The sequence below is a fragment of the Lolium rigidum genome, chromosome 4 (assembly GCF_022539505.1).
Source record: "Lolium rigidum isolate FL_2022 chromosome 4, APGP_CSIRO_Lrig_0.1, whole genome shotgun sequence".
NCBI classification, from domain to species: Eukaryota; Viridiplantae; Streptophyta; class Magnoliopsida; order Poales; family Poaceae; genus Lolium; species Lolium rigidum.
In genome coordinates, this window is record NC_061511.1 from 271,818,106 (window position 1) to 271,843,394 (window position 25,289).

The 25,289-nt window shown below is 43.4% G+C and overlaps 3 protein-coding genes across 4 annotated transcripts; 2 read left to right on the forward strand and 1 right to left on the reverse strand.

Moving 5' to 3' along the window:
* The first annotated feature begins 4,832 nt into the window (after nt 1-4,832).
* LOC124650583 (protein BONZAI 3-like) lies at nt 4,833-11,219 on the forward strand. Of its 2 annotated transcripts, none has more exons than XM_047190097.1 (16): nt 4,833-5,074; nt 6,736-6,783; nt 7,521-7,666; nt 7,751-7,799; nt 8,458-8,514; nt 8,654-8,824; nt 8,902-9,036; nt 9,141-9,202; nt 9,285-9,372; nt 9,459-9,570; nt 9,664-9,740; nt 9,814-9,951; nt 10,216-10,380; nt 10,452-10,565; nt 10,658-10,754; nt 10,851-11,219. In XM_047190097.1, exons 1-16 carry the CDS (start codon nt 4,907-4,909, stop codon nt 10,994-10,996), a joined length of 1,773 nt encoding a protein of 590 aa, XP_047046053.1. In that variant the 5' UTR covers nt 4,833-4,906; the 3' UTR covers nt 10,997-11,219. The 2 variants fall into 2 exon arrangements, with proteins under 2 accessions (XP_047046053.1, XP_047046054.1); XM_047190098.1 differs by having other exon boundaries at nt 10,854-11,219.
* Nucleotides 11,220-15,143: 3,924 nt separating this feature from the next.
* Nucleotides 15,144-20,468, forward strand: LOC124650584 (RNA-binding protein BRN1-like). Its single transcript, XM_047190099.1, has 9 exons — nt 15,144-15,265; nt 16,659-16,741; nt 17,932-17,983; nt 18,095-18,220; nt 18,331-18,413; nt 18,872-19,054; nt 19,443-19,773; nt 19,857-20,000; nt 20,085-20,468. Exons 1-9 carry the CDS (start codon nt 15,172-15,174, stop codon nt 20,213-20,215), a joined length of 1,227 nt encoding a protein of 408 aa, XP_047046055.1. The 5' UTR covers nt 15,144-15,171; the 3' UTR covers nt 20,216-20,468.
* A 712-nt stretch (nt 20,469-21,180) lies between these two features.
* LOC124648788 lies at nt 21,181-25,257 on the reverse strand. Its single transcript, XM_047188495.1, has 5 exons — nt 25,014-25,257; nt 23,720-23,829; nt 23,248-23,619; nt 22,011-22,764; nt 21,181-21,586 (listed from the first exon to the last, which is right to left on the reverse strand). Exons 1-5 carry the CDS (start codon nt 25,255-25,257, stop codon nt 21,513-21,515), a joined length of 1,554 nt encoding a protein of 517 aa, XP_047044451.1. The 3' UTR covers nt 21,181-21,512.
* Nucleotides 25,258-25,289: the final 32 nt, after the last annotated feature.

Genomic DNA, 25,289 nt, shown 5'->3' on the forward strand with positions numbered 1-25,289 from the left:
AGGCTATTTAAACGGCGAGTCAAGTCAAGTCAAGAGCCGAGACCACAACGCGTACCTAGATTGACGAAGCGACGTGGGGTCCACGTACGCTTTCTCTCGGCCGCACCAAGATTGAGATGACGGTACGTGCGTGGCGCGTGGAAAGTGCTGTGTGAGGAATCAACTTAGCAGATCATCTGTCTCACAGATAACTTGCTCTGGCCAAATCAGCTGCGGGTAGACATGTCAACTGGGATATCGGATACGGAGCTGAAATCAAAATGGCACCCTCGGCGCTCATTCTTGTTCAGAAAATATAGGAGTCATTTTGGAACTCCACGGATATTACGATATCTAGTGGAATCACATGGCGGATTTGGTAGAGCATATATTCGCACCCTTTCATGCGAGGTTGTGTGATGTATCCCAAGCCATATGGCCAGATCATGCTCCAGCTATTGCACAAGTTGTTGTTGCCAGCGAGCTGAGCATGTTGAGTAATGGAATGCTTTTTCAGTTTCAAAAAAAAAAAAGTTTTAAAATTGTGATGGTCGTACGTTGGATCTCGGATCAAAAAGGTACAGAACTCAAAATCTAGCTATCCACATTTAAAAAAAAAACCAAAATACATTTTTTCCGTTTCTTCTTAGAATAAACCTCATCAATCTAGAGCATACAATGGTCAAAAATAGTTGTCTTCTTATGACATCCAACTCATCGTGATACATATTTTCAAATGTAGCTAGACGTGCACACACCATTACCACAACCACTCATAAGGCATACTAATGTGTCATGGAGCTTTAAGTTTCACACACCAGTACAAACACCACATTTTTGACAAAAACATCATCTCACGCTGAAAGAATGGAGCTAACGTTAGGATTCGCATCCAAGAATATATTCCATCTTAGTGAGCATCAAACTTTGTGGTTCGTCATCCATATCCATGGTAGGCTTAGGATACAACCACTTCTCTACCATCCAACTACAATTTGGCTATCACAAATCTATTTCTTTCTGCTTTCGAGCTAGTGAAAAATCTCACATGATACCGTAATAAGAAGAATCGAATCATTACACATGTATAAAGATACAAACCGGTGTCCTACATTTCTCATCACCTAGTCATCGATAAAGTGTCTCATTTCCTGTAATTGACTAACAAGAAGATTATTCTCTACCAACGACCAAGTTTATTCCATGCTATTTTGTCCGCTTTTTCTTAACTCCGTTAAATCAAATTAAAGGTGAAGACTTCAAAAATGATAACTAAATATATTCTCCCGATGCCTACAACAATAGTAGGATACAGATTGTAAATCTATTATACTCCAAATGCTATTTGTCCTAAAGCAAATTATCACATAAACTAGCTACAATGGCACATTGCACTGCAGGGGCATAATTAACATTTGACGCACTTAACCGAAATGTCATTAGCAAATCATCAAAGTTAGAAAACGTGTCTGGTGGGTTTGTGAGTTTAGGTGTGGCTACTCTAGCCATACTAGGATTTGTGAGTTTAGGTGTGGCTACTCTAGCTTGTACGTCGAGTCACAAGGCTGATTCGGTAGAGCTTTACCCATCCAAGCGAGGCCCATTCCCACCCTTTTCTTATAATTCTGAAATTGTGATGGCACGTATGATGATGTAAACTTTAAAAACCGTTTCGACAACCAAAATATGGTTGTAACATCTTATCTTAGAATAATACTCAACAACTAAAGCACACCATCATTCCAATAGTTGTCTTGCGTTCACAGGTCGAAACACTTGTGGCATGGGGTTTTAAGATTGATGGAGTCGGTACATACACCACACCTTGCTATTGACGAATAACATCATCTTCTACTGATAGAATATATTCCGTCCTGATGGAATACATAGTGTCACACTGCGTGTCTGATATCTGATAGACCGAGTGTACAACCACATCACATAACCATCCAACTACAAGTGGGTTCGAAAGTTTTATTCTTCCAGCTTTTAGCGGTGAGTGTACAACCAACCATCCAACTACAAGTTGGTTTCTGAAAGATTCTTTCTTTATACTTTCATGCTGAACAATTTCACATGACACTGCATAAGAGAATTGCCGAGTCATTGCACATGTAGAAAGCTAGGAACAAATACTCTACATTGTTCCTCACCTATAGCCATCGATAGTCTACTTCCCATATAAGCCTAGCAAAACGATTATTCTCTATGTACGGTTCAGTATGTTCCGTGCTGGACTTCCTGTTAATAAAGCTTCGTTAAATCAAATAAAAGCCATGTTTGTTTCTCAAAATGCCCCAAACACTGGGTAAATATATATACACTCCATTTCACGGTACGAAGTGGCACAGTGGGAATAACACGTAGTTCAGTTATGTTGACGGATAGAATTGCATCAAGTGCGCACTTCAGAGTTCAGAGGCAGAATTAACTTTTAAGCACTTCCTGAATGACATGATCGCCAAATCGTCAAGGCTAGAAACCGCGTCTCCGATCGTGATCCTCAAGAGGTGGAGCCGCGTGATAAGAATAATAAGTAGCTGAAGAATAGGACGTTTTGCTTTTCGAGTACCAGTGAAGTTACACCAGCTCTGTTGCACAGAAATAGAAGACCCAGACGCGTGGAGCACTTCTGACATCGTGGCCTCCGCTCTCTCATCAACTCCACAACTTTGTGGTCCATCAATGTTAGGCTTAGCAAGTCTGGATATAATCACCTTTCTAGCCATCTAATCATAAGTTAGTCATCACAAATCTATTTCTACCTGCTTTCGTGCTAGTGAACAATCTCACGTGATACGAATAATGGAATCATTTACACATTATACATTTATAGTGTTCAAAGATACAAACTAGTTGCCTACATTGCCCGTGGCCTATTTATATAATCCATAAAAGTGTCTGGTTTCCTCTAATTGACTAAGAAAAAGGATTATTCTCCGCGTACAACCAAGCTTATTCCGTGCTATTTCGTCCCTTTTTTCTTGACTCTGCTAAATCAAATTAAATGTGCCATTTCATGATTAAGTGCCTGGTTTCGTGTAATTAACTAAGAAAAGGACTATTCTCGGCGTACAACCAAGTTTATTCCATGCTATTTCGTCCGCTTTTTCTTGGCTTGGCTAAATCAAATTAAAGGTGACATTTCATAAAAAAAATACTTCAAGAACACTAATTGAACAATATTTTTTCCTAGTGCGTAGAACAATAGTAATTTTCACGAAACCCAGTACAAACGCAGATGCTCACACATACGTACATACACTCACCCCTATGAACGTACATACACCCTACCTCTATGAGCACCTCTCAGAGACTGAGTCCAAAAAGCTGATTCGACGGATCTTGAGATCGACGAAATCAACATAGGCGCCTCGCTGTCGACGGGAACATCGTCTCCAACTGAATGATATTCCGACTTTTAATAAGACACCAAAGTGTCAAATATATCATTTGAACTCTAGTGTGGGAGTGTCACTGTCCTCCTAACCATCCAACCACAGGTTGGTTAGGGGGCGGCGCGACCTCCCTCCCTACAATCTCCACCTAGCCTAGGCGTTGATCCCCTCTCCCCACTTGTCGCTCCGGTGGTAGGAGGGAGGGGGATCTCGTTCCTCTGTTCTGTAGGTAGGGTTAGGGCTTGTTTGCTATGGTGCGTCGTTGGGGTGGTGGGAGCGGCGTCCGAACAAATAAATCTGCCTAAACTCTACTCCCGTATCAGCGGCGACCTTCACGGCGACGTCTCAGAGTTGATGGAAATGTGTGCTTGTTGATCCTTCAGATCGGTAGCGTGGTCTTCTCGCCGCTTCTTCAGATCTGGCGAGATCTGTTTCTCGACGTGTCGCTGGTGTTCGTCGTTATCCGCGGCGACACCGGGGGCGAGATGGATGCTCTGGAGCATTGAAGTTGGTCCGGAGGTGGTGGTTCTATCGCCGTTCCCCGACTTCATCGTCGGGATGCGGTGGATCTTGGTCCAAGATAGAACGGGGACATTCCCGGTCGATATGTGCCTCGTTGCTTGCAACAGGCATGTTTATCGACTCACAAAATCTCGTTGGCGATGTTGCTCTTTTGGATCAGGCAATGGTGGAAGCTCCACGTCTCTTCCAGAGCACGTCTAGGCGGCGTTGGAGTTTGGCGTCGGCTGCTGGCTTCGGCGAGTACAGGAAACTATAGGGATAATTTTATATTCTTCCGTCCTTTAGTTTTTTTCTGCAAAGTTTTCAGGATAATTATTTTCTCCTGGTCTGTCTGGTAGTTTTCACGTTTGTTTACTCATGTAACTTGATTTTTCTATTAATAAAATACGTGGTTTCTCTAAAAAAACAATAGTATAATACCAAGTTCTAAATCCATTTTACTGCAAATGCCATGTGGGCTGACGCGAATTATCACATAAGCTATAGTCACGATGACACATTGCACTGCAGGGTCATAATTAAACATTTGACTCGCACTTAACCGAAATGTCATGTCATTAGCAAATCAGCAAAACAGATCCTCGAAACCGCGTCTCCGATGCCGTTTCCTTCCGGGAAATACCGCGGCGATCTCATCGTAATAAATCATCCCGTGTATGTAGGAGTACCTCGGAGCCGCGTGAGTAAAAATCGCAGGAGCAGAAGAACAGCAGGAAGGTTTCGCCTTTCCAAAAATCATGAAACTCACGCCAGCCTTGTCCTCCCAAAAATGGAGCAGGAACAGTTTCGCTGACGCGTGGGACCCACTTCACAGCCGCGTGGGCCCCTTCCGTCATCGTGTCTACGCACTTCTCGTCAGCTCCTGTTGTTTCTGCAACGCCCCTACATAAATCCGTGCCGTCCCCTGAAGAATCCCAAAGCCACAAACGATTTTTCCGGACGCGCTCTAAACTAAACTCTCGTCTAGCCCAGCGACTACGCTCGAAGTATTCAAACTCGGGATCAGGATGGGCGGCTGCTTCTCCGGCGACGTGCGCGGCGGGAAGGAGGCCGTCGGCGGCGGCGGCAGCGGGATGGGCCGCGGGCCGGCGGCGGCGGGGCAGGGCGGAGCGAACGAGGCGGTGGACCACTTCTTCCAGGGCCACGGGCTCCGCGGCCTCTACACCCCTCTCGAGGTGAGCAACCAAGCTCACTCCAGTCCAGTCCACGGGGGAAAACCCTAGTGTCCGGCACTCCAGCGCTCGCAATTCGTGGACGCTTTTCGCTCGCGGGTCGCCATTGGAGCGGGTTTTTGGAGGGGCGAACTGCCGGGGGTCGTCGCCGTCGCTCTCGCTTCCAGGGACGTGGATTTAGGAGGGCTTTCGCTGTCTGCTTAGGTGTATTCTCTCTAGTTTATTTTTGGTACTACTAGTACATGCGCTTCGCTGTCGCAGATGCTTCGAGTTTTTGCCACCGCACTTCTCGGCATTGCAAATGCCCCGAATGTCCCGGCCGTTTTAGGTTTAGATCTCATCTCGCCTATTTTTCTGCAATTGTGACTCGCATTGCGCTTATTTCCCGGGGTTTTACTCTAGAACTGTGTCTCAAGTAGATTTTGTGAAGAAAAAAAAATTGTCGCTCGTCGGGTGGTGGGGACTGAACGAGCGGACGCGCATAGTTCCTGCGGTTGAGATCGACCCGCACGACATGTCGTGTTGTAATTTCCGTTTTACTTTCAACTGCTACTACTCGGGAACTCAATGCCTGGAATGAGAAGTTCCCCAATCGATCTATGATCCCCTTCGATGTGACTGTCCTTTAATGAATTTTCATCAAATTACTTGGGAAATGCATATCTGTCAAGTGTTAACTCAGCTGCGTGGCAAGTAGTAGTATTTTGCTGGACAGGTCTCTGGAAAATATAGTTTAATTACAACTTCGATGCTGGAGCATTGATTGTCTGGAAGCGTATCAGGATTAGTCAAATATGTTTCAGGCTGGAGTGGGTGGTGGACATCAACCTTTTGCTTTTAAAAATAGAACAACCTTGGCTAGAGGGTGATCGGCACCAACGTGCATACACTTTAGAGGATATACTTTATGTCCTATCCTTTGCCAAACAGCTAACTAATTTTGTCAATCCGTTTCAGTTAAGAAATTATTGAAACAGCGCAATGCATTAATACCGCGTGATTTATGTACCACCCTGTGTATCATGGTTTGTGACAATGTGTAGAAGAACTGTACAGTTTCTTGTTTCATACTCCCTCTGTTTCATTCTATAGTGCCTATTGTTTTTTGGCATTTGTATCAGAATAGGCACTATAGAATGTTTATAGAGGTTATTTGTTAGAATGTTTATAGTGGCCATGGTTTCTATGCTTGTACATAGATACTCTATGCTTGGAGTTGGAGCTTTTTTTTGAAGTTATTTGAAGACCTATCTGTTCCAGCTGGTGATACTGTAGAACCAGTTTGATGTGTGTGGCCATGTGTGGCCATTACATGCTAACATGTTCCCAACTAGCCGGTTGTGGACGCCAATATGATTTTCTTCACTAACATTTTCCATCTTCCTTTTTTCTCGAACACACGCCTAGACGTGTGTCTTTGTATATTAGAAGAAGACCGTCAAGATGACGGGAAAGTTACAGCGTTGGTAGCAAGGCTACAGCAGAAGGCAAAACAAAAAAAAACAAAAAACAAAGAAAACAAGAGAAGAACACAAGAGAGAACAAAACAAAATATATACAAGGCTAACATTCTGTTAGCCTGCATTGTTTGCTCAGGTAGCATCCGGAGGCCGAGCATGGAGAGGTAGACGACTAAGCTCATTTTCCATCTTCCTGCATTACAGTTATCTTTTTCAGCTGCCAAGTTGAGGAATATGGATGCTCTTTCTAAGGTACAAATTACCATTCATTTGTTCAAGTATTTTGATCCCTATATTCCTATTCCCTTTTCACTAGTGCACCTTACTGTACCAGAATTTAGGAAATTAAATTAAATTATGTTGGAACTGAAGTAGGTGTTGCTTAATGTTGGATATAATTTTGGCATTTTTTCTGAAATGGATACGTCTGAAACAAAGAAAATTATATGTTCTTCTGTATCCACATGTCATTTCTATAACCCATTATTGTAGAGTCTACACTTCTTCTAGAACCAAAATAATGTGTGCAAGCAATATTTGATGTTTCAAATTGACATAGTTACAGAAGGCAAGCGAATAATGAATGTCTAGTTTAGCCCTAAAGTTTTACGTCCAGAAGAACAACAAACCCTACCAGCTGCATGCAAATATTAAGTTTTAGTTAAGAAAAATATGGCTCGCACTTCGAATAGTTGAACATACCAAACCAGAAAGCGACGTGTATCATTTTCATGATATCTGTTTTTTATGCACCAAAGATCATATCATGCCAATAAACTCTGTTTAAATATGTTGGCTTTGCATCAGCTACACTAGTATAATGCAAAGTAATCCTGCTGTGAAGTTTCCATTGTACTACTAGTTTACAAAATCTTTTACAGCATGTATGTGTGATAGAAAAGTATGGTGCTTAATTCTTCTTGGTTACTTTTCTTTCGCATGTGTATATATTCTCCCAGCTATAACTATCATCTGCTTATTTGGTGCAGAGTGATCCTATGTTGGTGATTTATGCAAAAAGGAATGGAAGGCTAGAAGAGATTGGCCGCACTGAAGTGATACTGAATTCACTGGAACCTTTGTGGATTACAAAAGCTATGATAAATTACCAATTTGAGATGGTGCAGCCGCTAGTGTAAGTTCGTAAGGATAATAACATACAGTATATCACTTCCAGAAAAGTCATGCTTACTGCTACTTTGTTTTGTGCTCATGATAGGTTCAAGGTATATGACATTGACACAAAGTACCATAATACACCAGTGAAGGTACTATTATGTTCCCTTAATTCATGTGTTTCGCGGTGGTTTTCCTCAAAAAAAATTCATGTGTTTCGTCACCTGTATTCAGTGTATTCAGTTCATATACTTAAATGTTTGTGGAGCCATGCTTGAAATCAGTACATAGTTTTTTTCCACTCTTCTTCATTATTTCATGGCCACATTTAGTGGTTTAAATCCTTTAATCCTTTCCTCATAATAGAATTTTTTTATTAAAAATAGGCTCCATGCTAAGTACAAGACAAAGTAGTCATGCAGGAGAAAAGGGCCAATATATGTTGTTAAACATAGTGTACATGCCTAGTAAGTGGTAAAGAAATACACTAGATTGTTTTTCTACCAAAAGTGCACACTGTGCCTACCAAATTTACATGAATATTGTGCACGTTTAGTCAATGGGTGCTGAAAACAAGCGGTAGAATTTTCAGAGTTAATATTTGCTCAAAACAATCTGTGTGATGAGCTGAAGTTAGTATTGTCTCAATTGTTTCGTGTTGCAGAAATATATAGTAGTATAGCATATCTTTTGTAGGCTGTCTTTTACCTCAGCGACTCAGTCCAGACAGCAACAGTATATCCTGTTTGGAATTTCTAGTCTGTTACTTCAAATGCAACTTATGAAGCCTGAATTGTTTATCTTTTGCAGATGCTGAACTTGGCTCAGCAAGATTTCTTAGGAGAAGCATCCTGCAATTTATCCGAGGTTGTGCAACATCAGTCACATGATCCAGTGCATAATCTAGTTGCAGTATATAATTTCTCTAAATAACGCAAATAAAGAAGGGAGAGACATGGGTGCATTCTCTTGATATTTACTTTGCACCGACTTGCTCTTTTTACAGATCATCACGAAATTCAACCATAGCCTGACGTTAAACCTCCGAAGTGGTTCTGGACATGCCCTTTTGAGCACAATGACAGTACATGCTGAAGAAACTTCTTCGTCGAGGATGGCAGTTGAGATGACATTCCACTGCCAGAACCTGGAGAATAAGGATACATTCTCCTTAAGCGTATGGATAACCTTCTTTGTCGTTATAAGGTGGAACGACACTAGCTACAGTTGTAAATAAATGATTCTTTTGTGTAGGATCCCTTCTTGAGAATATCAAGACTGTCAGAAAATTCTGCTGCTATTCCTATATGTAAAACAGAGGTGGTGATGAACAACTTAAACCCTGTTTGGAGGCCCATAACACTGACGTCTCAACAGTACAGTAGCAAGGCAAGTACATTTTTCTGGTATATGAATATTTGTGTTGGATTGCTTAGGACATGCGTAATTTAAGGTTTATCTGATTCTTTTTCTAATATGTTACTTTATTTCAGGATAACCCGCTGCTAGTTGAGTGCTTTGATTTCGATGACAGTGGCAACCATGAACTTATTGGGTAGGTTGGCTGAGGAAGTATTTTGGCATCTTTTTCCATTGATCCCGAGTTTAATTATTTTTGTTGCCTGTCTGACAAATAGGTCCCTTCAGACAACTATCAGTCAGCTTGAAAATCTATATAATTCAAAGACTGGAGCAAACTTTTACAGCAATAAGGGACAAAAGAAGGTTAGTTTTTTTTCCTTTTATATGATGCAATCTACTGAAAAAAATCACTCCAGCTAGCCCCTCTGATGTATCGAATCTGTCTTTAGATGAAAGGACAGCTGTTCTTGAATAAGTTCCACGAAAAAGTCCAACATACTTTCTTGGACTATATTTCCAGCGGTTTTGAGCTCAATTTTATGGTGGCTGTAGATTTCACTGGTTAGTGTTATTTGTGAGCTTAAATGACTTCTATGTAGCTCTGCTATTCATTTGTGTTTTATGCCCACTTATTATTTCCTTGTGTGTTTCCAGCTTCAAATGGTGACCCTCGTACACCACAGTCGTTGCACTACATTGACCCCTCTGGCAGACCAAACTCGTACCAGCAGGTTAGGAGTTGTCTGAGATGCTAAGATATTCCTGAGACTGAAAGCCTTCTTACTGAACCATTTGATGTTCCAGGCAATACTAGGGGTTAGCGAAGTTCTGCAGTTTTATGACAGTGATAGGCGGTTCCCTGCATGGGGTTTTGGTGCAAAGATACCACAAGGATTTATATCTCACTGCTTCAACTTGAATGCAACTACCAATGACTGTGAGGTGAGTGAGATTTCATGGCTGATGAGATACTGTATACTTTTTTAATTAATTTCTGACAGTATATGCCACCAATATGGACCATTCCCTATAAACCAACTTCTGGATGTTTACACTAAGATTGAAGTCAAAGTAGTATTAACAGATCAACTAATGCTTCACATACTAGAATGTAATGCTCCAGGCCTAATTGTGGCTTTGCTTACAAATGTTAGTGCGCAACTTGAGCGCCGTTGATGTTCACTGTTTTTTCTGTTCCTATCACAGGTAGTTGGAGTTGACGGCATCATGTCTGCCTACTCCTCTACTCTTTACAGTGTTGCTCTTGCTGGGCCAACCTTGTTTGGGCCCGTGGTCACCAAAGCTGCAGAAATTGCCAACCATGCCGTGCAGTATTCAAACAACAAATATTTTGTGTTGCTCATTATCACGGTATGTAATCCCACATCCTCTTATCGCCTCTGTTAGCTCATAAAGTTGACCTGAGGCATTGTTGTATGCAGGATGGTGTTATCACTGACGTGCAAGAAACAAAAGATGCTATTGTGAGGGCGTCAGACTTGCCTTTGTCAATCCTCGTTGTAGGAGTTGGAACTGCTGATTTCACACAAATGAGGGTAAAGTTTTCACTTCTTATGTGGTTGATATTTTATTTTCCGAATATTTGATCCGCCGGTGTTCATCTGACAGTTATCCTTGGCTTTGGCAGATCCTAGATGCAGACTTCGGTAAGCGGCTGGAGAGCTCGACCGGCAGGATCGCCACACGCGACATCGTCCAGTTTGTCCCCGTGCAAGAAGTCCAAGGTCAGCATTTGCACCTGTTACTGCCACACAAAATAATACACCCTTGACCTAAAACACCCCTCGAGTTACTTCCATAGCTGACAGCAGTTTTATCAGCAGGTGGGACGGTCACCGTCGTCCAATCTCTCCTGGAGGAGCTGCCCGGGCAGTTCCTGGAGTACATGCGCACCCGGGACATCAAGCCGCTCCCTCCCCAGCACGCCTCGGCACCGGCTTACGCTCCTCCCCCTCCCCAGCTGTGAAGCAGCTCTGCCGCTCCACAGGATCGAGCTGGTCTGCCTGCGCGTGCGTGCCACCAGCTAGCAATTGTAGATTCTGCCATCTATCTTCTTTAGGCCTGTCTGGGCTGCATTTGCCTTCAGTGTCGCCGCATCTGCGCCCTGGATCCGACTTTATTAGGGGTAATGAAAGCCCATCGGTAGTTTTTCGTCCAGGTTTAGTTGGTCACCGCAAGCACTACCTATGTTTCATTTTTTTCTTTTGAGACGGAAGTGCAAGATATGCTAGTCATGTGAAAAGATATACATATCCTTGTGCGGTTATGCTACGTACTGAAGTTCTTTTTATACCCCTGTCCGTATCAGTGTTCCTCATTTCGTCACCGAGTGGGTCTGAAGTCTGAACCCACATGTCCTCGTGTCATAAGGTTTTGTTTGCTGTTGCTATGTGTGATTTTTTTTTATGTGTTGGCTTTCGCCTGTGACCGAACATGGTGAAGGTTAGGAGACTATACGCGAGGATGTGAGCCTGAGCCCATTGATCTTCATGTTACTTCGGATGGAGTGGTGTTCTTCTGGGTTCCTTGCTTGTACCTCTTGACTTGTTGTGGGTTGCTCTAGGGGAGCAAATTTGGCTATGTTGTGTGCGTGAGGTAGCAGACTTTGCGGTGTATCAGTTGTATTCGTACCTTGTTTGGCAAAATGCCGTTGGGGCTTTATTTATAAAGCTAAGCTTTTAGCCTTATGTTTAAAAAACATGGTGAAGGTTTCAGGCACGGGAGAAGGTTGAGGAGAATATGGCGGGAGTCTGGGTTGGGGTCAGGCAGAGGTTACGCGGAGAAGATACAGAGGAGTTTGGGACTAAACAAGTGCCGTCTGTATTATAACGTCGGTTGAGATCCAACGGTCTCGATTTTCTTCTAAGAAGAAAACATACAACTGTCATCATCATAATAAAAGGTGGCTGCTCTTGTTTTTAAAGAAACATATCGTTGGATTCCAGGGGGAATAGTAGATTAATTATCGGGCGACGCAAAAGGGAATGTAGTAATGTGGTGTGGTGGTTGTTATGAGTTGACCATGCTCCGCTAGCTAGCTCATGGATGGATTGATGGGCGGCCAGCCGGCATGGCATGGTGGCATGCGGGCATGTGGCCGCACTGGACGCCAGCCTAGCGAGAGCCGCGCGGGCATGTTCTCGTCCGGAACAATTACCGGTGATGGCATGGCATGGCCCTGTCTGTGTCTGTCTCTGTCCCCAGTGTATCTTCCTCTCTGAGCGCTTTGGCCCTTTCTAAACAACAACCCGAATGCGCTGGATCGGTTTCCTCTTGTTCCTCCTGCCAGCGTTTTCCTACGCACGGCACGGGCCGGCCGCTCCTCGGTCCTGTGATCACTGCCTTGTCTCTCGCTCGCTTAAGAGCGTCTTCGCGCGCGTCATTAAACCGTCTTGTCAAAGCAATTTAGAGCGTGTTGGACATTTAACCATCCTCTTTCAAACGCCGATTTGGTCTGACGCGTCTTAATACGGTGTCTCGCGTTTCGAGCATGTTCCCACTATACAGAGGTCGTTGCGGCGGTGCCGGATGCAACACTCGGGCGAGTGGTGAGTGGGGGCTAGCCGTGTTATCGGCACAAAACTGCACCATTGCAGCTTTTTCTTAATGGAGGCGACGGTTTGTTGGCGGAGGCAGATGAGACGTTCCATCAGCGCTGCCCCTCCCCCCTTCCCGCCCTTTCCCCGCCTCTTCATGCGTCGCCTCCACCACTCAACAACCTATGTCATGCTTCGACGAGTATGAAGCCAACGATGACAACAACCTAGAGTACGCGGAGATGGACGAGCAGTTCTTAGCTGACACGAAGGAGGAGGTCGTTGCCGAGACGGCGACGGAAGAGGCTATTGGCGCGGAAGTGACGACAGGGGTAGCGGTGGAGGAGGAGGAGGAGGAGGAGGAGGAGGAGGAGGAGGAGGAGGAGGAGGAGGAGGAGGAGGAGAGGGACGACAACCTGGACAATTAGAGCGATGGGTCGGACCCGGAAAGAGAAGGCGGTGGAGCATAGGGACATCATCAGGTCTTTTGAGACTCTGGAGAAGGGGCAGGACGATGCCTTGCCTGCCCTTGCAACGAGGCCTTCGAGGAGCAGCGTCGACATCTCCGTCAAATGGGCGCCCATTGAGGATGGGGCTCGCCGCCTCATGGCAGACGATGGCTAGCGGTTCCATGACGAGGAGCGCGAAAACAACATGATCTTGTGTCGGAGATGCGGAGGGAGCAGCAGAAGAGGGCGGACGGCGACACTAGGGAGGGGCCGTCGGACGGCCCGAAGGACGACATGTAGGATATGGGTTACTAATAGCCGTTTTCATTTAACTTGTACTAGATAATCAAAATTTAAATGAAAAACTATATTTTGTCATGTTTTCAATGTTTGGGGCATTATCTGGTGGATTCGACTAGAAACAGACGTATCAGGACACCACCAAACGTGTCTCTCATTTTTCCGATCCTATTTTGTTTTTATCAAACGCTGTTTTAGGGACGCGACTAAGTCCAGGGGGAGACAGCCTCTATGCCCAGGATCATTTCAGACAAGCTTTGTACTACTACCCAGTTAGGCATCGCTGTCTTTCCCTTTTCCTAATCAACACATAACAAACCGACCGAATGATCACTCCGATGCTTATATTACACCATGCAGCTTTTCTTTTTTTTTCTTTTTTTTTTTCTTTTGTTTGAAAGCGAATGGTTTTCCTCTTTTCTTTTTTCCTTTTAATTATACATATACATGTGTGGTTACCATTTTTATGGACATAGAATTTCGGGCACCACGCGATCTCCCCGTGAATAGCCCGGGCAGCAGTACCATTCATGCGGGCATTGCCATTTTGATCCGACGGATTAAGGGGGAGAGCGACATGCCAGCTCCCACGTGCGAGGACTGAGAGGGATAGTTCCCATCGGCGAGCATCTGCCTGCCACCGTGGCATGTCTGTCCTTGTCCATGGTGACTCGTCCATCTCCATGGTTGCCAGGTTACTTTCACTGCCACCTCCAAGGTAGCGAGCGAGCAAGCAAACCCAAGGAAAGGAAGACAAAATCTTGTACAGCCCGGGTTGGGCATGCCACAATTTGCTATAGTCATTTTACTTCTACGGGTGTGTCAATCCACGATCTGGTCCATCATTGAGATCCCATCATGTTGTTTGAACTTTGAACTGGTCTACGCGTTGTCGGAATTTTCTCAACTCTAGTCGAAATTTTAAACGGGCTTGACTTTGATTGAAGTTACACGAATTGACCTACTCCCTCCGTTTTTACATACTTCCTTTTGTTTTTATTTGCCCTATGTTATGGGTTTAGTTAAAATCAAATTTTGTAAAGCTTAACCAAGTACGTGGCAAAAAATTCAAAATCCATAAAGTCAAAATTATTTAATATGAAAGTACACTTTATAACTATTCTAATAATACTAGTTGTATATTATATATGCTGGTATATTTTTCCTACATAGTTGGTCAAGGTTTGCGGAGTTTGCTTTTGGCTAAACTCAATTTTTTGGGAAGAGATGGTGGCCCTATATTTTTAGAAACCTTGATTTTAAGGATAAAAACAACTTATTTCGTGAGCCATCGGATCTTATTGCATGACTAAATTGGACAGGGAAGATAAATTTAAGAAGGAAAATAGGATGCAAGCAAAGAGACAGAGAAGAGGTGTGTGCAAGAAAACCGTTGGCTTAGTAAAGGAAATCAAACCAAATCAAATCACATGAAGGTAGGAAGCAGAGCACACCACCTTGTCTTCCCTGTCATCGCCATTAGTACCATACCATACCATATCCGTTGTCCCTCCCTCCCTCCATCCCTCTCCTAATTCATTCATTCACTCCTGCCATCTCATTATTTACTCCTATTAATTGCCCCCCTACCCCGACTCCGTCTCCGTCCCCGTCCCCGCCTCCTCCACCGCGCCGCCCGCCCACGACCAGGCCGCCCCAAATTCCCACGCAAACCCTAAGCCGGCCAGCTAGCTCTCGCCACCCACGCGGCGCGGGGCCCAATGGCGGAGGACGCCGGCGACCGGGAGCAGCAGCAGCAGCAGCAGCCCGCCGCGGGCGCTGGCCCCAGGGAGCAGGACGGGGGCGGCAGGGAGGAGAGCGCCGTCAAGCTCTTCGTCGGCCAGGTGCCCAAGCTCATGACCGAGGCCGAGCTGGCCGCCATGTTCCGCGACGTCGCCATCGTCGACGAGGTCACCGTCATCCGCGACAAGGCCACCAAGGTCTCAAGAGGTTCGTCCGGATCCGTGCGCCTCCCCCGCGCCGCCTCGCAATGCCACCACTCCGTTCCCGTCCCCGCCTGCCTGCCTGTCTCTCTGTTTTTTTTTCCTCCTTCTCGCGGGTCGGGTCGTCGGGATCTGGGCGCGTGGGAGGGGACGGTTTATGGTTTTGCGTTGCTTTGCGTTTCTCGTGTTTCCCAGCGGGGCGGCTCTGCTGGGGGCAATGCTGCCCGGGATTTCGAAGCATCGCTGATTTCTGTCTGTTCGGGCAAAAAATGCTTCGTGCTCTGCTGCTGGGAATTGGGAATCCTTCCTCGCGATTTAGGCGGGGAATTTCGTGCGAGGGTTGCGTTGGATTGTGAACTTCTGCTGCCGTGTGAGCTCCACTGTGGAGAAAAGTCAAAACATCCGGCTTCATTCACCCCGCGTTTCATGTTTAGGTGCTCGTCTCACGCGTAGGAGCTTTGGGCTGCTTGAGATTCTCTGATTTTTTGCCACTCGAGCTTGGATTCTGTGTGGGGTTTTGCCAGTGCAGTAAAACATGGTGGAATTTCGTACTGCTCATACGCTCCTGGAGTTACTTCTGAGATTGGATTTGTGAAAACAAAAATGTTTGGAGAAACTTAGCTTTCGTTGACACTTGATGTTTCTGTTTCGATCATGGGATGAGAAGTTAAATGTATGGTCATCGATTCAATTTGTAGATGGACCTTGTTAGTGCAGATTTAAGCTGGTTGATTGGACACCCCGATATAAGCTGTCCTTTTTAGCACAGATTCATTTCAACCAATGGCTGGACGAAGATGTGCCTCCTCTGTACTACGTGCGATAGGCTGGAATTTAGGACCAGTGGAGCTGTGTCTCCGTTGCTGTTTCTGTGGATTCCAGAATTTCATTTGGTCCCATCAATGATTTCACTAACAGCGTGATGTTTCGAGCTTCTGCTCTAGGCTCGGTGGCTATTCAATGCCCCCTCATGGTGCCCAGCCACTTGCCCAAAGGATCGTGATTCGGAGCGATGAAACCTGATGTAACTATTTTAGAACTCGGAGGCCGTAGGAGATACTACTTTCCTATATACCATCAGTGTTGCTTTGTTTCAATCGGGTTATATCTTTTCTTGCTGGTAAAATCTGGTTGTTTGCTTTCGTTCTTCCTGGAGGAGTCAGATGTGGAAGTCGTGAAATAAGATGTTTTCCTGCATCTGTGAATTAGAATCCTGTTAGCTACGAGCTTATGATTTTGCTCCTCTGTTTTCGTATGAGAATCTTCGTTAGTTTTGATGTTCCAGCGGGTTTTTTTCTTTTTTGTATTTTCTGCTCTCTTTTTGCTCAACCTCGACTATAGTCTCAAAATAGCTACCCTCATGCTCATGGTATTGATGTACATTATACTGGACATTGCAGGCTGCTGCTTCCTGATCTGCCCATCAAGGGAGGAGGCTGACAAGGCAGTGAATGCATACCACAACAAACGCACGCTTCCTGGGGTATGTGGACACAACCATATGCTTGTTGCACATGTATCTGCTTGGGTAACTCGGGAATAATTTAACCAACTGATGACCTCCAAGGATTCTTTCTCTCTGGACCTGTAGTTGTTGGGAGCTCTTGAATGTTGGGTATTGTTCATGGTGGATGAATCAGTAGTAAGTGCATGTCTACGCAGTCCAGTTAGGGTTAAGTGAATACTTAGTGAGAGATTTTAGGCAATTAGATCATTACTGGTGATCCGTTAAGTTTTTGTGTGACTGTGTTGGGACCTTCATTTCTATCTCTGCATGAAAGATGGCCACTTTGAGGTTGCCTATTTGGCCAAAATGATCATGCAGTACAGACTATGATGTAGAAGAATGATTTGTCTGATTTATGTTCAAAATATTGGATAACTGGTGAATCAATTAGCAAGATCGTCCATGCCCAAGCTGGATCAACTGATGGATTGTTACATATCCTGGACAATTATTGTCTCATATAATTAATATAAAATATCACCTTTTGGCACTTTTTGCTAGACGTAGAAAGAGTGCAGTGGTGCAGGCAAAATTGTGTTCAAATATTCTATGAATGACTCCAGTTATTACTACAAAGTATTAACTCCAAATTGCGATGTCGGCACCTCTAGTACTAGCTGTGGCGCAGTTGAACCCCACTGCTTTAAACTGCAATTCCTACCATTCAGAATGCGTACCCAGGCCCTTCATCCAATTATCCATCCCTTCTGGCTGAAGTCATTGATAGGTTAGAAAGGTTACAGATCTGATCTCAACCCTACTACTCCCATTGCATCCATAGAATATCTAGGAATATTGGCTTGGCTAGTACCAACGGATAGTTTGTCTCTCGGACCTCTCTTGTAGGATTGATGTAGCTGATTATATCTAAACTTGAACCCAGGAATCATTGATATGAGCGATTTTTGGATAAATTCAGAGAGCAGATGCCTTAGCTTAGATAAGAGTGATAATCCATCGGGCCAAATTATGACTTGTTTGATCAAGTTAGCTGGTAATATGGAATGGTAGTCCAATGGCTTCAACATCTTTTGGTGATAACAGATTTTTTTCTTTTCAATATCTTCTTTTTTATAGTCCCAAACACCAATACGAATTTGCAGGGATGATGCTACCTCTCTCTGGCTGCCCCTAACGTTTTCCACATTTTCTCTATTTAAAACCAGGCCCCAAGTCCATTGCAAGTAAAATATGCAGATGGAGAGTTGGAAAGGCTGGGTACGAGGCTCTCTAAAATTATTTTATCCACAAGGAAACTTGTGTATGTATTATTGGTCAAAATTTATTTTGTTCCCCATTCTACTGACATATCTACACTGTTACTTCCAGAGCACAAACTTTTCGTTGGAATGCTGCCCAAAAATGTAACAGATGCTGAGATGACTGATTTATTTTCACAATACGGAAATATCAAGGATTTGCAGATTTTGAGAGGTTCACAGCAGACGAGCAAAGGTAAAATTTTCTTGTGGAAACCGTTGCTTTTCTGTGATTCGAAACGGGTATCACTTTTTCTTCTAGGCTTGTCTATGCATTTAGCTGCTTACCAACTGTGGATGTTGCAGCCGGCTGTGCCTTTCTGAAGTATGAAACAAAAGAGCAGGCTGTGGCAGCTATCGAAGCTCTAAACGGGAAGCACAAAATAGAGGTTTGTGAAAAAATAAGGATTCCGATCAATTCCAGCTCTCTTTAGTCACTCAAACCCAATTGCAGTGCTGCAAACCATCACATAGTGACAGGGAACATCCATACCAATTCGACCATACAGAAATTGCTCTACCCACATGTGTGTTGGATTGTGCTTTTCTGTTCGAGCTGAACATTGTGATCTCTTACAATTACAAGCAATGGGAACCAGGGTTACAAAATACTCCCTCTGTGCCGTAATATAAGATGTTATTACATCGATGCAATAACATCTTATATTATGGGACGGAGGGAGTAGGATCTATCCAGTTTATTTGCTGCACTTTAAGTAAAAAATAAATAAATAAATAACAAATGTAATGGTTCGAGGTTGATGCACATTTGTATTAGTAGTTATTTCCCTTCTTCTGCAACTGCATGATTTGTATAACCTCTGATGTTCCTTGTTCGTTTTGTTAGGGTTCAAGTGTACCTTTGGTTGTAAAATGGGCTGACACAGAAAAAGAAAGGCAGGCTCGGAAAGCGCAAAAGGCTCAGTTTCAGCCGTCTAATCTGTCAAATGCAAATGCCATGCAACAAAGTTCATTATTTGGCGCTTTACAGATGGGATATGTGCCTCCTTATAATGGATTTGGCTACCAGGTGAATCTTAATGTTAAAATCTTGAGCTTACTGTGCCCATACAACAAAAAGCTATTCCTACAATAACACACTTGCCATTCTTTCAAATAAATAGCAGTACTCCTAACTTACCGCATATATCTATTTTATCTGTTTAACATTTACTATTGCAAACAACCAACCAGAAAAGGCCACTGTCATGCGTAACAGAGGATAGCATTCTTTATGAACTGCTGCAGTTTCCTGCCATTCCTTATTGTGCTAGTAGTGTGAAGCAAAAAAGAATCAATGGCATGTTAATGGACTGGTCATATTTCTTTAATTTGAAAAGATGCCTTATAACCTGTGATTAGTACCCCTGAATATTCATTATTGTTGTATATAATACTTAGTCTGTTCATCTGTGCAGCCACAAGGAACCTATGGGCTTATGCAATACCCTTTATCTCCTATGCAAAATCAAGCAGCCTTCCAGAATATGGCTCAGCCTGGCAATCAAGGAAATCCAATGCGGGGCGTTAATTCTGAACTTTCCCCTAATTCAGTTCCTAGGCCATACAATTCAATGCAGTTGGGCAGCCCTTATCCAGCTGCACCTGGTATGCAGTATCCTGGATCATATCCTGGTGGTGCCCGTCCTTACATGAATTCTCATAATAATTCAATTAAAGTTCCAAATGCAAATGCTACATCTCCCACATCTTCAAGTACCAGCAGCAACCCTGGTCCTCAGATAGAGGGTTTGTCTCCTTCAGTACTTGGTTATTTCATTCGTCATTTCTTCTTAAGTATGTTTTACAGATGATATGTATCATGTGTGCAGGTCCTCCTGGAGCCAACTTATTTATTTATCACATCCCACAAGAATTTGGCGACCAAGATCTAGCAAATGCATTTCAGACTTTTGGTAGAGTATTGAGTGCCAAAGTTTTTGTAGACAAAGCAACTGGTGCCAGTAAATGCTTCGGTAACTAACTCTTTCTGGCTGGAATTTCTTAGCATTGCCATCATACCAGCATGATTTTACTAATTTGTTCCTGGCTGGATGCAGGTTTTGTAAGCTATGATTCTCCTGCTTCTGCGCAGACGGCCATAAGTATGATGAACGGATTCCAATTAGGTGGTAAAAAGCTGAAAGTACAACTCAAAAGAGACAACAGCAAGCACAATAAACTTTATTGACAGCGCAATTGATACGCTCAGTATGCCTACACGATCAGGAAAACCGGTACATATGTGTCAGCACAATTGATCGTTCCAGTGTTTCTTCTGGCCTCCACCATGTGTCGTCGGTGGGGGCTTGTGTATCTTCGTTCAATTGACATTCTTGAAATTGTTAAATTGTGTATTTCGTCGCAGCATAGTTGTAGCATCTGTACCATCAGACCCATTGTACATCAGACATTTGATTCATTCAATTGCTCCATTTTTTCTACTCATGGATTGCTCCTTGCGAGAACATCGTTCATTTTTCTTTACTTTTTACTTGCCCCAGCATCTAATGTATTTTCCTAATAGTTTTCAATATGCATCCCATTTAGTGTGCGATTGACCAGCAACCCAGTTACTCTGTCTTGTCTTGTATGGTCGAAGGATTTCCTGAACTTTCATGAGATTACCCTGGATCTGAGGAATGAAAGAATCAGACAACAATGTGTAGAGCAAACCCAACGACTCTGCATTGTGTACCACCTCGATGTCATCTTAATGATTTCTTCACAGATCCTATCATGTTTGTGGTTCTTTTGATGAATCTTGTTGTTTTTTCAAGGATTGATATGTGGTTCCAATTTATATGTTTCAGAGCTTACGGATGAGTTTCTCATTTCTCAGTTTGTCTATAATCATTTTGTAAAACAATCATATTCATACTAAACAAGCACATGTTACTACTAGGCTAAATTAGCTTGAGAGCAAGTCATGTTACTGATAACTTTAGCTCTAACAGACAGTTTACTGTATGACTCAGCCCAAGCAGCTCCATCGACAGTTTTACACAGTTCTGCATAGTTGGTGTTTTCTGATGAATCACAGAAAAATGGATTGCATTAAAAAAAACTGGTAATTCATGGCACGTTGTACATCAAAACACACCATCATGACTTTAGATGCTTTATTTGCCATTAGCGAAATTGCATAATTGTCGACCATTATCTGTTGATACAAAATTTGAACCACGAGAACTGAAGCTTGAGGCAACTGCTATATATAAAAACATCTATACTGGAATCCACCAGGTTTTTCAGCAAAACTGGGCAAAACATGCGCAACGACACGAAGGGCCTGCCGCTTCTGGCTTTGACCACTATACACAAAGGTGCCCATTTGCCTTATACCCCCACACGCCCAATATTTACATGATAACACCTGCTCACAAGGTGAGCTATTTTTCGCACCTATTGCGGCTCTTAAAGACAGACCGGTTCCCAACAAGCCACTTATTTTTGGACTACCTTCGGTACGGATCAGCCGCACTCTGTCATGGTATACCCATCAGCAAACACAACAGGAATGCAAGGGCCCATTGACAAGAATGCCTTCTGCTGGCAAATGCTGTAATAACAAAACAGTGGACGATAAGTAGCAAGAGAGCATATGCTGATTTACATGATAAATAGGTAACAGGATGGATAATTATATAATTTACATAACAAACAATAACAATTTCCTAGCATAGAAAATTTTAAAATACAAAAAGGACACTATTAATCAAGTATTTATGTAGGAATTTCTTAAGACGAGCATCAAGTTATTAACTAGTTTGATTAGTATTACTGACATAGCATCACTGTTCACCACATCAACTAAATCGGTCAAATTGCAGGCATGTAAACTGATTATTGAAGTCTGCATAACATAGAACTAGAACTGCTGCTATTCTTTCAAATAATCTACGAACTCCAAGCCTAGATAAACGTTTCCTCAATTTAACAATAATTGGCAGCTGTGGAAATGTTAAAAGAGAGACAAGACTCACATGTGCTAGGGGCACGGGCCACAGCTTGCACTTGAACAGGATGATGTGCGTGAGCGAGAGATATTGCACGCAATGGGGGGTTCGCAGATGCTGGAGCTGGAGCAGGGGAGCTATGGTGCCTATTGGGATTATTTGTAGAGTGACGGCCAGAAGGTGATGGACTAATAGATGATGGTGACAATGCACGAGACATGGTAGGAGGTGAAGCATAATGATGATTGTTAGCTACTGGCTCTGACACTGGGGCTACAGGAGCTTTATTTTTTGGCTTATTGGTGTATCTATATGAATAACCAGATGGGGGTGGAGATCTATACTTGGACTGTTCCACAGGAGAATGTACAGGTGCAGGAGATGAAGATGGAGCCAAAGGCTTCTCTATTTCATGAGTACGGTGATGGCTATGGTGGTGGTGGTGGTGGTGATGGTGGTGGTGGTGGTGGTGGTGGTGGTGGTGGTGGTGGTGGTGATGGCGGTGATCTTCATGAGTCATGGGTGCTGGACTAGGTGCATCACTCCTGCTATGCAAAGAATGCGTAAGATACGAAGAAAGGCTTATCTGCTTTACTCTACCAAATACAGTATGATTAAGTCCCAAGTTTCCTGAAGATGAATTGGCAATATTTTGTGCCAATTGCTTCATTCTTGGAATGGAGGGCTGGTGATTCCCAACTTCAAGAATAATGGAGGTCCGAACAATTGTTGGAGGAGCAACTGTAGAACCTTCTAAGTTTGTCAATTTGACAAAGAGGTTCTGCAAAGCACGGGAACAAAAATCAACTGAAAAACAAAAACAAGATATAACAATTCACTTCACATATGATGACCCTGGCAAATTACGCTTCTCATCCAAAATTCAGTAATTTTCAACAAAAATAAGAGTCTTAGGCCAAGTATGGAGCTCTAAATTATAAAAAACTAAGATATCTACTAATACCGCGCCATACACTACTAATTACTGGTGTGCCAGTCCATTTATATTGCAAAGAAATATGTGATTTTCATTCTTAATGTTTAACTCTGCAAAAATATAATGAATTTTATGTGTACGTTTACATTGTTGTTCTGTGTGGGCATACACATTCAAGCTCAGGTATCCAATCCAAACAAGTATACGAAGCAGGCATCCAACATTTCACATTTGCCGATGACCAGTGTGTACAACCAAACTAACATGACATGATATCCCTTATCAGAATGAAAGCTATTTAAATGATAGTGAATAGAGGGCACCAACCTCATAGGGATTGAGAAGTAGTCCTGCCTTCATTTGGTCTTTCAACTCATTTATTTTATCTTGTACCTTGTAGATTGGAAAGTTCAAAGTGAAGTTGAAAGATGCATAAGGTTTCTGTACAAGAAAACCAGCTTGTGTAGGGATAATGGTTATTCCTCCAGGGAACTTAAGCAACTCGAAGAAGGATGAGTTCCCAAACAGTGACTCTGTCAAATGGAGTGTTGACTGTTCTACAACCAAGGACATGAAATAAGATCTAAGAATGCTCAACGATGTCGATGATATAGTCGAGTATTTTGGAAAAGGCACAACGCTGAAGATGACATTTGTCCAGTTTAATGCACCTAATGGTTGTAGAAAATTTACAGCAACCTGTACAGTCATTAGAAGTTCGGGATCAGGAGGATAGAATTTAGGGCACACAGTACACGAAAAGAAGCAAAAAAGATAAGGTCCAGAATTTGTGCCTTACCGTAGAGTTGGGGATGCCAATCTCCTCATATATGTCAAATTCAAGCTTATGTGTACTTTCATTTAACTCAGAAACTGTCTTACGTAGCATAAAGCTTGCCACTATATCAGCTGCAAAAAGAGCAGTACTTCAATAGTCAATATTCTCAATAATCTCATAGTGGAATTTTTATTTCAAGTTCCCAACAGATAAAACTATAAAATGTGATTTCTTGAAATGAGAAAAACCTTGAACATCTGACTACTGGTCCAAGAACTGATATAATCACTTCCATCATTCAACACACCTATCACCATTTAAATTTGAAGAAAAAATATTTCTCTTCATCAACTTCTAATGTAACCGCTTTACCTTTTCTACTGCAGCATTTTTTCTTTGCTAGGGGATGGGATGAGTGATGTTTTTCCACGGAAGCATTTTTGGTTGGAACCTTCTAACATTACCATTATATAGAGCATCGACTCTTGTACCGCGGCAACTTTTGTTCGGACCTGATGAGTGATGACATAACTATTTGATAAACTATTGTTTTTTCTAACGCGATATATTTGTTGGGACCTTATCACATCACCGTTCAAATAGGCATTGCCTTAGCTATCACGGTACTTTTTGTCGGGACCTTCTTACAAAGCTATTCAATAAAGCATTGACGTTTTCACGGCAAATTTTGTCATGATCGTGGAAGTCTAATGTTATCTATCTATAAGGTGTTGCTTTTTCTTTCACGGCAAGTTTTCTCGGGATATCATCTCACCAACGCATGGAGCATTGTTGTTTCTTCCACTGAAAACTGCATCAGGATGTCATAGCATAAATACATGATAATTATTCTATAAAATTTTGCCTTTTCTATGCTGACTGATCTCGATGTGGCAAATCAACAGCCATCCAGGGAACAAACACTTGCGAAATCAGCACAAACAAAGGTTTTGCAGGATCGGGCGATGTTTCCTATCTTGAACAACAACGTGAATGGACCCTCAATATACACTGTGTGTGTCCGAATTTAGGCAGGCAGAAGCTAATAAAAACATGTCTTGACGAGAAAAGACATAGCAGAGCTTAATGAGTGAAAGAAGGGCGCATATTGCTCTAAAAGGAAACAGTAGAACCGAAGAAATTGAGCTTGATTTGGTTCCACATTTACTCCCACAGGCGCGAACTTTGCTTGAATCGCTCGCAAATCGCCAACTCTAGTTGCCGCTACTCATGTCGTCCACACCACGAAACCGATTTGAAAACTGAACAATTTAGAAAACGGAAGCTTGCAGAGATCTCGGCAGTGCGAGCTGACCTGCGAGCACGTCTTCCGGGGGATCCGTTGGCCCCATGCTGCGGCCGCGCCCGGCGAAGGGCGGCAGCCAGAACATGGCGGATAGCAGCACGGCGGCGCCGAGCAGGAGCGCGGCCACGCATTGCAGCCGCACGGACCAGCGGCATCTGCTGCACCTTCTTCTTCTTACTCCATCTCCTCCTCCTCCCTCCGCCGCCGCAAGACCCGGCGGCTGCTCCTGCTGCCCCCCGGCCACCTTCCCCATGGCGCGCGAAAATCTCACGCATCACCGCCCGC

What these genes read in the sequence shown, in the direction of transcription:
- LOC124648788 (XM_047188495.1), bottom strand. Translation starts at nt 25,257, where the DNA reads ATGGGGAAGGTGGCCGGGGGGCAGCAGGAGCAGCCGCCGGGTCTTGCG. An exon ending in TACTTCTCAATCCCTATGAG is followed by an intron (nt 22,765 to 23,247) that starts GTTGGTGCCCTC and finishes CGTGCTTTGCAG; the next exon opens with AACCTCTTTGTCAAATTGAC. An exon ending in GGCCCGTGCCCCTAGCACAT is followed by an intron (nt 21,587 to 22,010) that starts GTGAGTCTTGTC and finishes TTGTTATTACAG; the next exon opens with CATTTGCCAGCAGAAGGCAT.
- LOC124650584 (XM_047190099.1), top strand. Translation starts at nt 15,172, where the DNA reads ATGACCGAGGCCGAGCTGGCCGCCATGTTCCGCGACGTCGCCATCGTC. An exon ending in ACAAACGCACGCTTCCTGGG is followed by an intron (nt 16,742 to 17,931) that starts GTATGTGGACAC and finishes ATTTAAAACCAG; the next exon opens with GCCCCAAGTCCATTGCAAGT. An exon ending in ACGGGAAGCACAAAATAGAG is followed by an intron (nt 18,414 to 18,871) that starts GTTTGTGAAAAA and finishes TCGTTTTGTTAG; the next exon opens with GGTTCAAGTGTACCTTTGGT.
- LOC124650583 (XM_047190097.1), top strand. Translation starts at nt 4,907, where the DNA reads ATGGGCGGCTGCTTCTCCGGCGACGTGCGCGGCGGGAAGGAGGCCGTC. An exon ending in GCAATAAGGGACAAAAGAAG is followed by an intron (nt 9,373 to 9,458) that starts GTTAGTTTTTTT and finishes ATCTGTCTTTAG; the next exon opens with ATGAAAGGACAGCTGTTCTT. An exon ending in TTGTGTTGCTCATTATCACG is followed by an intron (nt 10,381 to 10,451) that starts GTATGTAATCCC and finishes TGTTGTATGCAG; the next exon opens with GATGGTGTTATCACTGACGT.